Source organism: Octodon degus, unplaced genomic scaffold (assembly GCF_000260255.1).
Source record: "Octodon degus isolate 3935 unplaced genomic scaffold, OctDeg1.0 scaffold00078, whole genome shotgun sequence".
Taxonomy (NCBI): domain Eukaryota; kingdom Metazoa; phylum Chordata; class Mammalia; order Rodentia; family Octodontidae; genus Octodon; species Octodon degus.
Window position 1 is genome coordinate 6,007,992 of NW_004524654.1, and position 12,787 is coordinate 6,020,778.

Sequence of the window (12,787 nt, forward strand, 5' to 3'; positions counted from 1 at the left end):
TTTTGAGTTCTTATACTAGGGAGACTATACGATATTTACACATGTGTGTCTGGTTTATTTCACTTATGAGTATATCTTCAAGTGGCATCCACTTATATATAAAGGCTTCGAGTTCCTCCTTTAAATGTACATAGGGGCTGCCATGATTCTGTCACTTTCTGAACTCTGCACAGTCAGTACCAGCAGCATGACAGAATTTTCTTTCTTCCTAAAGTATATATACATACCTCTTCATGGGCCTCCTTTGAATATGTATTCACAAACTGGTTGTTAATTCACATAAAAATTCAACTTTTGAGGAAGCCTGTACTATTTTATTTTCCTAAATGGCCATACTAATTTAAATTCCCAGAAGATATCCAGTGTTTCTTCTTCATATATTCATTGATACTTGTTGCTGTAATTTTTTGATAGTTGCTATTTAAACATATGTACAGTGGTATATTATTATAATTTAATTTTCCCTGACAATTATATTAAGCTTTTATTTATGTATTTACAGGCCAGTCATATTTCCTTTTGTAAATGTCTGCAGATCCTTTGACCATTTTAAAATCAGTTATTTTCTTACTACTAAGTTGAGAGTCTTAATATATTTTGTTATATGCTTTGGAGTTATTATTTTCATTTTATAAATTATGGGACACATTGTGATAATTCAGTATATGTGTATTGTGTACATTATTCAAGTCAGGGTAGTTAATATTTCCATTATCTTAAGCATTTAAAAAGTATCAACATGCCCTGCCAGCCCAGCCCCAGGGGCATGCTGAGACAGCCAGACTGGGCATGGTGGCGCGCACCTGTAATCCCAGACTTTGGGAGGCTGAAAACAGGAGAATCACTGTGAGTCTGAGCTATGTAGTGAGACCCTGTAGGCCCTGTACTAAATACAAATAAATAATATCATCACATAATCCTATACATGAGGTACAGTGTGATATTTCAATACATGTATACAGTGTCAAATCAGGATAATATTTGTATATTAAGCCCATAGCAGAAGTATGGTATTCAAATACAGTGGTGTCTTGGTGTATAAACTTAAATTATCTTATGATTTGGGGGAAAATGGATGCATTTGTGTTTGTGTGGGGAAGATAGCTAGTGTTGTTTGGCCCACCTTACATGAAATTTGTAAACACAAGCAAAATTTTGCCAAATGCTTTTGTTTGAGAATCAAGTTGTTTCCAAACAGAAGTGCTTGTGAACTTTTGTGCAGTATTACTGTACTGCTCCCTGTCCATGAAATGCTACCATATTTTGTTTTATTTTGTTATAAAGGTTTTAATGGATGGAATTCTCTTGTTGCTGTTCTTGTGTTTGTTTTTGGAATCTTATCCAAGAAATTACTGCTCAGACCTATGCCATGGAGATTTCCCCATATTTTCTTCTGTAGCCCTGCAGTTTGAGAGTCTGCACTGAAGTCTTTTTATATGTTTTACATCAATTTTACATATCTGCGGTAATGATCACATTTCATTCTTCTGCATGTAGTTATCCAGTTTTCCCAAGATCTTTAGAAACTGTGCTTTGTCTTTTGTGCTTTGTTAGCATCTTTGCCAAAGATCTGTTGGCAGAGCTGAAGGTAGAGCTCTGTGGTAGAATGTGTGCTTAGCATGAACAAGGTCCTTGCTTTTATCGCCAGCACTATAAAAATACATTGATTAATTCACAATGACTGCAAATATGTACATTTATCTTTGGGTTCTGCATTCTTTTCCATTGGCCTTTGTGGCCATTTTTCATAATGTTATCATACTGTTTTGATTATTATACCTTGGTAGCATATTTTGAAGCCAAGTAGTGTGTTTCCAGCTTTGTTCTTTTAAGATTGTTTTTGCCTATACAAATTTTAGAGATATTTCTTCATATTTCCATGCAAATGATGTTGAAATTTTCATAGGAATTACAGAAATGTATAGATCATATTCAGTAGTATAGATGTTTCACAATATTAACAATTCCATGAAAATGGACTTTTATTTCATTTGTGCCATTTTCTTTGTCTTTTATCAGTGCTTTATATTGTACAGATGCTTTATTTCCTTGGCTAAACTACAAGGATTTTCCCTTTTGAGACAATTTCATGTGTTCCTTTCCTATATGCGTGAGCTAGGACTTCTAGTACTGTGTTGAATATAAATGTTGGGAGGCCAGTACCAGTCTTAGTATCTTAGAGAAAGATTTCACCTGTTTGTATAGCAGTAGCCCAAAAATTTGGCACATGTGGGTTTTATTGTGTTCAAGTATATTCCTCTTGTAGCTGGTTTTTTTTTTAAGTTTTTATAATAAAGAGATATTGAATTTTGTCAAGTATTTTTTCTCCGTCTATTAATATTATCGCATTGGGGCCAGCCAAATAGCTCAGCGGATTAAAGCGCCTGCAAGCAGGCACAGAGGCCAGGATTTGATCCCCGGGCCTGCTGTGCCGGCTCCACCCGTGGGTCACACTGAGACTGCAATTGGGACTGGGTGTGGGTGCCTGCCTGTAATCCCAGCTCTTGGGCGGCTGTAAACAGGCAGATAACTATGAGTTGGATCTAGTAGTGAGACCCTGAACACCCTGTAGAGCCTTCCCTAAAATAAAAAAAAAAACAACAACAACAACAACAAAAAAGACAGAAACAGGGTAACATGTAACAATACATACGTTACAGATTTTCAAAACAAGAATAGCTGATTAACAGTAATTAATATATTATCTATTTTGTCGTCAAATCTGTTGATGAGATTAACAGACATAGTTATGCAAGATGGGACATATGATTGAATATTACCACATGCTTTCAAGAAATCTTAAAATCTTTTTGTTCTTGACTCTCAGTTTCTTTTATTAACTTTTTTTTTAAAAAAAAATTACTTTTTAGGGACCGGGGAATGACTCAGAAGAATAAGCACTTGCCTGGCATGCACAAGGGCCTGAGCTTAATCCCCCATTCCACAAAAAAAAAAATTACTTTTAAAAAATTATAGTAATAATTTCCTAGGCTTTCTTTGACAGAATACTTTTTATTCCTGGTTCAGTCTCATTACCTGTTAGTAATCTGTTTTTATTTTCTATTTCTTCCTGATTCAGTGTCAGTAGGGTGCATGTTTCTAGGAACATATTCATTTTTTTCTAGATTATCAAATATGTTGGTGTATTTCTGTTCATAGTTGTGTTTTAAGATTGTCCTCAGAGTTTAGGGGCAGATGCCTCAGCTTCTGAGATCCTAACAGACCTGACTCAGCCTCCCACTTAGAAATACCAATGGAGAAAATGAGCAGTGGTGAAAGCACAGAAAGAAGCTTTAAAGGCTAAGCATTTTCTGGAGGACAAATAAACCAGTTCAAGATATAGCTTTAAAGGGCTGGCTAAAACTTTGGTGTTTCATAGAAAAGGGAAACAAAGGCAAGGCTTGGAGGTTTGTGTAGCTAAGTGTTTGCATAGCTAGCAGGGTAAATAAACCTGGTCAAATCGTCGTTAGGTTGGAAGTTATCTTGACTGGTTCTGTAAGATTCAGGGAAAGCATCATTCTTTGCAGTTTGGTTCTCACGAAATGATGGCCTCTGCTTACAGGTATCCTGTATGCCCTTTGTGAAGTAATTATTCCCACTGAGCATAGTGTGGTTCACAAGGCTCTGTTTTCCCTGTAGTCTGAGGTGCTTGCATGCTCATGTCAGTGAGCAGACCTCTAACCATTGCTCCAGGGTGCCTGGAGCTGAACCTTAATGAAATCTGGGAATTGTATGTCCCTGAAAAGTGTTTTACTCTTATCTTGGTGTTCTGTCTTGAAGGGGGACAATATACATTTAGAGCTAATAACCTTATGTTTCTATTTTTTGGACAAACATTCCTTAAATTAGTAAGCATGCTTATGTGCTAAGCTAAGCAGAGATCTCATCTATAGTTATAAGGTATTAAAGGAGACATATATAAAATGAAGACAGTTGCCAACTTCATCCTGCTTTTAGTTACATACCTGCAGGTCCAGCCTCTATGTCGCTGCTATAGTATCAATTGTAATTTATTTTTTTTCATTTCTAACTTTGTTGAGTCTTCTTTTTCTTATTCTAAAGGTTTGGCAATTTTGTCTTTTTAAAATAACCAATATTTAACTTTTAAATGTATTTAGTACGAGTCTACAGGGTCTCACTAGGTAGATTGGACTTGAAGTGATCCTCCTATATTCAGCCCCCCAAGTGCTGGGATTACAGGCCAGCCGTGCACCACCATGGTGGCCTAATCTCAAACATCATCTCAGCATGCCCTGGGGGCAGGACTGGCACAACACGCCTGGGCTCGAACCCCGGCCCCTGCACTCTGCCTAAGCAGATACTTTAGTCCACTGAGCTCTTTGGCCAGCCCTAGCTTTATTGGTATTATCCATTCTATATTTCATTTATATCTGTTCTTATATTTGTTAGTTCTTTCTGCCAAATTTGGGCTTATTTTGTTCTTTTTCTGGTTCCTTGAGCTATAATGTTGTTTGAATTCTGGAATTCTCTTTCTTAATTATGTGTTCACTGCAATAAACTAACCTATAAGAAATGCTTTTGTTGAGCTGAGGAGATAGCTCGGCAGTCTAAGCACCAGCCTGAGCAAGTGCAAGGACCTAGGATTGATCCCTGGTACCACATGCCATCCAGGACCCAGAAACCCAGGAGAGCCATGCTAGCTACAGGAAATATCATAAATTTACGTATTGTTTGTTTACATTCTCGATTATTTCAAGGTATTTTTCATTAATTCTTTTAATTTCTTCTTTGACCTGCTGGCTATTCAGGAATTTTTTTTTCTTTTTTGAGTCAAGGTTTTGCTATGTAGTTTAGGCTGGCCCTAAACTCAGTTTGTAACCTAGGCTGGCCTCAAACTCACAGTGATCCTCTTGCTTTAATCTCCCTAGTGCTGGGAGTGCAGGCGCACACCACCACGCTCTGCCACAGAAGCATGTTGTTTAATTTCCATACACTTGTCAGTTTTCTAAGATGCTTCTGATCACTCTCTTTGTACTACAGGGATCTGAAAAGATATTCAATATGATTTCAGTCTTCTTACATTTTCTCAGAAATACTTAGTGATGGGGCCGGGGAGATGGCTCAGTAGAATAAGCGTTTGCCTGGCAAGAGCAAGGGCCTGAGTTCAATCCCCAGTTCCGCCAAAAAAAAAAAAAAAAAAAAAGGAATTACTTTGTGACTATATATGATCTATCCTGGGAAATGTCCCAAGTATATTTGAGAAGAAAGTATATTCTGTTGCTGATCTGCTCAGTGTTGAGAGGAGGATATTAAAGTCACCTATTGTTACTGTATGGCAGTCTACTTCTCCCTTCAACATTAAGATTGACTTCAGATTTGTTATACCTTCTTGAATAAATTGACCTTTATATAAAGACGTTCTTTGTCCCTTCTTACATTTTTCATTTAAAGTCCATTTGTTTATTATCAGTGTATCTACCCTTTTTTGCTGTTGTTTTCCATTTCCATGTAACTTTTTTCCATCCTTTTTCTTTTGGTCCTTGTCCTCAGAGATAGTGTGAGTCTCTTGAAGGTAACACATAGTTGAATCTTCCACACATGATTCTAAACACGTAAGCATGTGGTGACATGGTCCACTAGGTATGTGGAAATTTTGAGTTAAGCACCTGGCATGGAGTACAACCAAATGTCATGGAGCCCAAAGCTTATGTAATTTGAGAAATGTTTTTTTCAAAAGGAACTTATGTTATCTTTTTAAATTGGATATAGGTTCCACTACACAGCTCAAACTCGCAATGATTCTCCTGTCTCAGCCTCCCTAACACTGGGATTATAGGTGTGCACCACAATGCCCCGTTTAGATTTTGGGGCCTGCATGGCACATGGCATGCAGTACCAGGTCATGTGCTTGCCAGGCAGGCGCTTAGACCCCTGAGCTATCTTCCCAGCCCCAGAACTTAAGATTTTCAAACACAAATCTAAGTAAGAAGTAACAAATTTTAAGCTGTGTTAGCTTCATGGTAAATTTACCTCTACATCTAAAACATGACAAACATCCTATAATTGGCCAGGCCTGATGCACAAACCTGTAATCCCAACACCTTTGAAAAACTCCACTTTTGATGGCATGACACTTGGAGGAGCTCTAGATAACATCCACAACAGACCTAATATGGCCAGGAAGACTACATTTAAAAATAAAATCAGTTCTAGGGCTGGTGAGATAGCTCAGTCGACTAAGCACCTGTGTTGGCAAGCACAGGGACCAGGGTTTGATCCCCTGTCCCACATGCTGAGCTGACCCTGTCCCTGGGATGCGCTGAGCCTGGTGACAGAATCCAGGCGTGGTAGCGCATACCTGTGATCCCAGCACTGGAGAGGCTGAAAACAGGAGGATCACTATGAGTCTGAGCTGCATAGTGAGATCCTGTACTAAAACATAAATGAAAACAAAAAAATCAATTCTAGCCCCAAAATAATCTATACAATTCAGTAGAACTGCCCCCTCAAAATTTCTCATGGAACTTGAGAGTCTGGCTAAAATTTACATCAAAACAAATGGTAAACAATATCCAAGATTTACTGTAGTTAATATTAGGACTGTGTAGCACTGGTATACAAGAGTATAACCAATGGGAAAAATATCCACATATGTGTGGTTTTACTTCTGGTCTTACTGTGAATACTTCATGTTCAGTGGTATTGTGAGTGTTGGTTATAAAACCAGCACCAGTATCCCAAAGATTATTTCTGACATAAATTCTATCTTATTATTGTCTGTCAATGCTGTGATTTCTCCCCTTTCTTTTTAAAAATTGTTACAGGGAATTGAGATTAATTTGAAGACTAGCAGTTCTTAAATTGATACTATCACAACCACGAAGATCTTTAGTTTTTCTTTTTTTTTGCAAACATACTATACATCTTTACATGATGATCACTTAGAAGATTCCACACCTTTCGTTTATCTGAATGTGGCTTCAGCAAAATGCAGTGAAGAATAATAATAATTTCATGCTTCTCAGTCTGACAGAGTTCATGAATCTTTAGGACCTAGGGCAAAACATTTTTAATTATATATCATAGTTTTTTTAACTTTTGGATCATTTTAGTTTTGAATCTAGATTAAATTTTGGATTTGTGCAATAAAATGTACTCACAGACTTCTGAGAAATGATTACATCTCGATCATTCAAGAAAATAAAAATTATGGTTGTATATTTCGTTTGCAGGTTCTTTACCTGGGTAGACAGCACATACATGAAAGTCAGGAAGTAAGCTGACTGGGGCTAAGGTGAAGGTACTGTGAAGTCCTATTACTTTAAAGAGACTGAAAGTATTGTGAAAGTAAGAAGCTGCTACTGAAGTAGTCGTATTCACTCCAACTTTGAATTTGACTGGTAATAGTAAAACACACACACACACACACACACACACACACACACACTTGGTTTTTGTGGGGGGGTTGTTTTTGGTTTTTGGTTTTTTTTTTTGTTGTTGTTGTTGTTTTTTTTTTTTTTGGTACTGGGGATTGAACTCAGGACCCTGCACTTGCCAGGCAAGTGCTTATTCTACTGAGCTATCTCCCTAGCCCTTGCTTTCAATAAATAACTATAGAATTTTGTTTTGAAATAGGGTCTTGCTATATATTTTAGGCTGGTCTTGAACACACTGTATAGCCCAGACTGGCCTTCAGTTTGTGATGATCCTCCCTCCTCAGCTTCCTGAGTGTTGGGATTAGAGATTTGTGTACCAGACCTGGCCAACTATAGAAAGTTTATTATGTTCCAGATCTAGAGGTAAATTTACCATGAAGCTAATGTAACTTAAAATTATTACTTCTTACTTATACTTAAATTTGTGTTTGAAAACCTAAGTTCCTTTTTAATTTTTTTCCCCTCAAATTATATAAGCTTCAGACCGCATAACATTTGGTTGTACTCCTGGCCAGAGTCAGGTGGATATGATGCTAGAATTAAGGATGTGTGATTATTAAATTCATCTTGTGATTGGTTTAGCATAATTCTGGGTGTGCATAATAGGAAGAACCACCCAAAGGCTGGAAATGTGGTTGGGAGGAAAGGAAGATGTACCATCCAGGCTAGCTTCTACTGCTTCTGCGATTTTGTTGCTGCTGCTTTCTGCTTCATTGTTTCCTCCCTGCTTCCCATGGACTATTTCTACTCTGTGATGCCCCTCTGCTATACCACTCTGCCTTGGAGCCAGCTGACAATGGACTGAAACCTCTATATATTGTGAGCTGAAGTGAATCTTTCCTCCTTTAATTTTGGATGTCAGTTATTATGTCTCAGAAGAAAGAAAAGAAAAAGTCTATTGGGCCCGGAATATTGCTTGATGGGCTAAGCGCCTGCCTGGCAAGCCAAGGACACAGGTTTAATCCCCCAGTACTGCATGCTTTGCTGGCCACCAAAACTGAGTTTGGTCTCTAATCCCAGCACTGGAGATGCTGAGACAAGAGGATCACTAGGAGTCAGAGCTACATAGCAAGACTCTTTGTCAAATTAATTAATTAATTAATTAAAAAAGAGTAGGTCCATGTCTGTATTTTAATCAATTGTTAATTATTATTAGTCTCTTCAATAATGTTGATCATTTCTTTTCAGATGTATTGCATGTCTTTTGTATTTTTCAGTGAAGAACTAGATACATATTTCACTAGGGAACAGAAAACAGAAAAGCCACATTTATAAGGATAGAGAAACTTGATTTCAAATAAGGGCAGTCCAAGTTTTAAAAAATTATGCAATATACCTAATAATTTAGATACAAAGATCTTAAATATTAGCAAATTAAATACAGTTATATATTTTAATTATTAACAGTTTCTTTAATGAATATAAGGATCTGTTATGAAAGTATCATAGCACCTAAATTAAAAGCAGAAAGTCACAAGATTGTTTCATTTGATGTATATTTAAGTTGCTCCTAGCTTTCCATTCTTTTTTTTTCTTTTCTTTTCTTTTCTTTTCTTGAGACAAGATCTTGCTGTGTAGTTCAAGCTGTTCTTGAACTCATTCTGCAGTCCAGGCTGGCTTGAACTCATGGTAATTCTCCTGTCTCAGCCTCCCAAATGTTTGGATTATAAGCATGCACCACCACACCTGGCCGTGCTTTTCATTTTTACGAGAAATGCTTTACTGACTAATTTTCTACATACATTATCCTATCATTTTCTTAGGAAGATTTTCCAAAAGAGTATATGAAGTTTAAACTGTAATATATTGTTAAATGAGCCCAGAAAACTTTCTTTGTAAATGGCCAACAAATATTATAGGCTTGTGGGCCAAGAAAAAAAACTGAGACTATTATGTAGGTACATATATAACGAGGGAAAACAGATTTCCATAAATCTTTATTGATGAAATAAAAATAGGATAAAATTGAGCACATTGATACAATTTTTTGCCTACAAAAATGAATGGGATTCTTTTGGGAGACATACTATTGGTGTTCCCTGTCATCCAAATCTATCACATTATAAGTTGATTGTTTATGCTAATACACAATAAGATTTCCATATTTCACCTTTACAAATGTCTTTCTACATACAGTGCATAGGTACTGCCAAACATTGATATCAGTCCATGAGCATATGGTTTTATTTGAGCATTTTCACAGATTGGAAGGCATTTTTAGAATTCTATTAGCTAAAAGGCTAGAATGCCTCTTAGCATGTCATTACATTGCAAATCACTTCCAATTAAAGTTCCTCAATTGCAGTTTAATGGATTTTGGAATATGGAAATTTCCTTTGCACATGCATAGAGGTCTGAAAAATACTGCTATAGTTTGAAATTAGAAGATATATTGTGGAGAATTTGTGTAGGAATGGAAATATCACCTTTTTTTTTTTTAACTTTTGACAGTGCAGGCCTGACATTACTTGCAATTCAAACAATGTTAGTTCTCATTGAAATTACTTTATCACAGTGTTTCACATATAAGTTTCACATAAAAGCACTATTTTCCCTTGTGTTTTAGCTTGAGACATTTTTGAGTTTGCAATAAAAGCCATTCAAAAAGCAATAGTTGAATGCAGTTCTTCCAACCACTTAAAATATAAAAAAAATTATTCTTAAGGACTGTACAAACATATTTCGGATATGGCCTATTGGTCATCATTTGTTGACCCCTGCTCTATAAGTTTTAACCTATAACTTTCATAGTAAATTTATTGTTTTCCTGAAGTTTTGTAACCAATAACCACTTATTTAACCAATGAGCTTTTTAAAAACAAACAAGTTTGGGGATGGGGAGATAGCTCAGTAGACTAAGGGACTCCTGGCAAGTGCAAGGTCCTGAGTTCAATCCCTGGTACTGCAAGAATAAATAAATAAGTAAAAAATAAAACAAGCAATTTGAATGTTAACTGTCCTTACATACTCTGTTATGTAGTATAATCACTATACACTGTATACATATATTGAGTTATAACATTGTTCCAAAATTGACATTTTTCAATTTATACTTATTTGAACAATAAGGTGGAATACAGTTTTCTTATTTTAGGCCAGTTAAATTTATTTCTTCATTATAAACTAGGTCTTGATATTCTTTTTTCAATTTTATTACAGTGAAATTTTCATTTCAGCGTTCTATAGATCACAAAGACTTTAAACCCTTTTAGTGCTTCTACCTGCTTAGTCAGTGTTATTCCATAGCCTTCTTCCTTACATCCAGCACTTCTTCCATTCAAAAGACATTCTGTTGGGGCCGGGGAGATGGCTTAGTGGAATAAGCACTTCCCAGGCAAGTGGAAAGGCCTGACTTCAATCCCCGGTTCCACCAAAAAAAAAAAAAAAAAAAAAGACATTCTGTTGCTGACAAAGCTATAGAAGACTTCTCAAGCTTCTCTGTATATTTACACCAGATATCAGTGATTCTGTTGCCTTTTGTCCTTTTTGGCAGCAACCTGTGCAAATGTCTGCCACAAAATTAATCCACCTATTATAATCACACCTTTATATAATAGTCTACCTCTCAACTGGACTCAACTCTTGATACTTGTGTTGTATTTGATGAGTACCTTCACACAGTGACCATTACTTTTCAGGTACTAATTATTTGTTGAATGCATGAGTTTAAAATAGTAGCACTATTGACAATATTAACAAATATATGCCAGATACATAAAAATAAAAGATATTCTGTATAATATTTCATGTATAGTGCTTTTTACTTAACATTGTACCACATACAGTTAAATTTGGAAGAAGTTCCCTCAAGGTCACATACAGAGGCATACACTCAGGCAGCTGAGGCAGGAAGATCACTGTGCCCTGGAATTCAAGATCAGTCTGTACATCAGCAAGATCCTGATGAAAAAAGAAAATGAAGAGGATCCTCATATATTATAATCCTCACCAAATAAAATAAAAAAGGTTTTTATTCCCTGGTAAACACATTTATTAAATGTGTTTTTATCTTAAGGGATAAAATAATTTATTTCACTGCCTTTATTATAGCTTTGGTCTCTAGTTAAGAAAAATTATTTGTACTGGGAAAGAAAATTGAAAATTTTAAAATACAAAAAGAAGTCATTGGGCCATGTCCATTTTATAACCTGAACAGTAAGTTTCTTCCTTTCAAAATCTCCTTTGTAACCTGATCAAGATTTATGTTGGATTAATCTTTTATTTTGTTTTATTTCCCAAGGATATCCATTACCTTGCCCTAGATAAGGGTGAATTGGCACTAGCTGAAGTGGCAAGGAAAAAAGCGAGTGACATTGATGAAGAATCAATAACCTCTGGAGTTGGTAATGCTTCTTTTTAAGGGCTTTTTGTTTTAATCAATACTTATTATCATTTCTATTTGTACCCATGGTTGGTTAATTTGAATTACATTCCTTGTAAAGAAAGTACCCTATAAAAAACATTATTAAATTTGAAAGTAGCATAATATTGGTAAATAATGTATAACTATATGTGAAAATTAATAATCAGTGATTGCTATAGTCACTATTAGCAAAAAGTAAAAAGATACTGCTTTTTTGATAAGTTTTTAGGGAAAATAGTTTATCATCAGTGCTATTATTAACCAACAGAGGAACTTATATAACCATTTATTTGTATACAGATGTTATATATTAAAAGAATTTTCTCCTGTATAAAAGTATTTCACATGTGATTTCAAGTTTGATAGCTGGTTTTTTGTTTGTTTAGAAACTGTTTTTAGTTTAGTATTTATAAAAAGCATCAGAGGCCAAGTTTGAGTCTAAAGATCCATTTAAACTTTATAATATGGAAAAATAAAAGATTTAAAACTACAATATAAGCATTAGTTTCCTTTTCCTTTTTGGTACTGAAGATTAAATCAAGGGGCACTCTAGCACTGAATTACATCACTAACCCTTTCTGGTTTTTGAGATGGGGTCTCATTAAATTGCCTGGGCTAGCTTGAATTTCCAGTCCTTCTGCCTCAGCCTCCCAGGTAGCTAGGGTTATAAGTGTGCACCACCACAGTCCAGCAGGACTTTTTTTTTTCTGAACTCAATTTATCTGATGTCACTAAATCTGGCAGTATTGAACATAACAGTGCCTTTTCTTTCTGGCATCTCTCACTCCTAGATTATATAGAGGACCTTCAAGATTGTAATATAATTCATTCTATTTCTCTGTGGATTCCTATAAAACAAGAGGTTTTAACCTCTTTTTTTAATTTAATGAAATTTTTAATTTTTTTTGTCATTTTATTTTTTTTCCATAATTTTATTGAGAAACAAATAGCAATGAGACAGTTTCAAACCAAATTGGTAGGACAGTTTCAATAATTACACATTGCATACATTCTTCCTAGTGGTTAA

At 35.6% G+C, this 12,787-nt stretch overlaps 1 protein-coding gene across 1 annotated transcript in view; it reads left to right on the forward strand.

Annotated features, from left to right (window-relative positions):
- Window positions 1-12,585, forward strand: part of Wdpcp (WD repeat containing planar cell polarity effector) — a 316,117-nt gene extending 303,532 nt beyond the window's left edge. Inside the window, exon 14 of the mRNA XM_023720853.1 lies at window positions 11,638-12,585. Within this exon, the coding sequence (XP_023576621.1) occupies window positions 11,638-11,757 (120 nt within the window). The 3' untranslated portion in view covers window positions 11,758-12,585. The remainder of the gene's footprint in view (window positions 1-11,637) is intronic.
- Window positions 12,586-12,787: the final 202 nt, after the last annotated feature.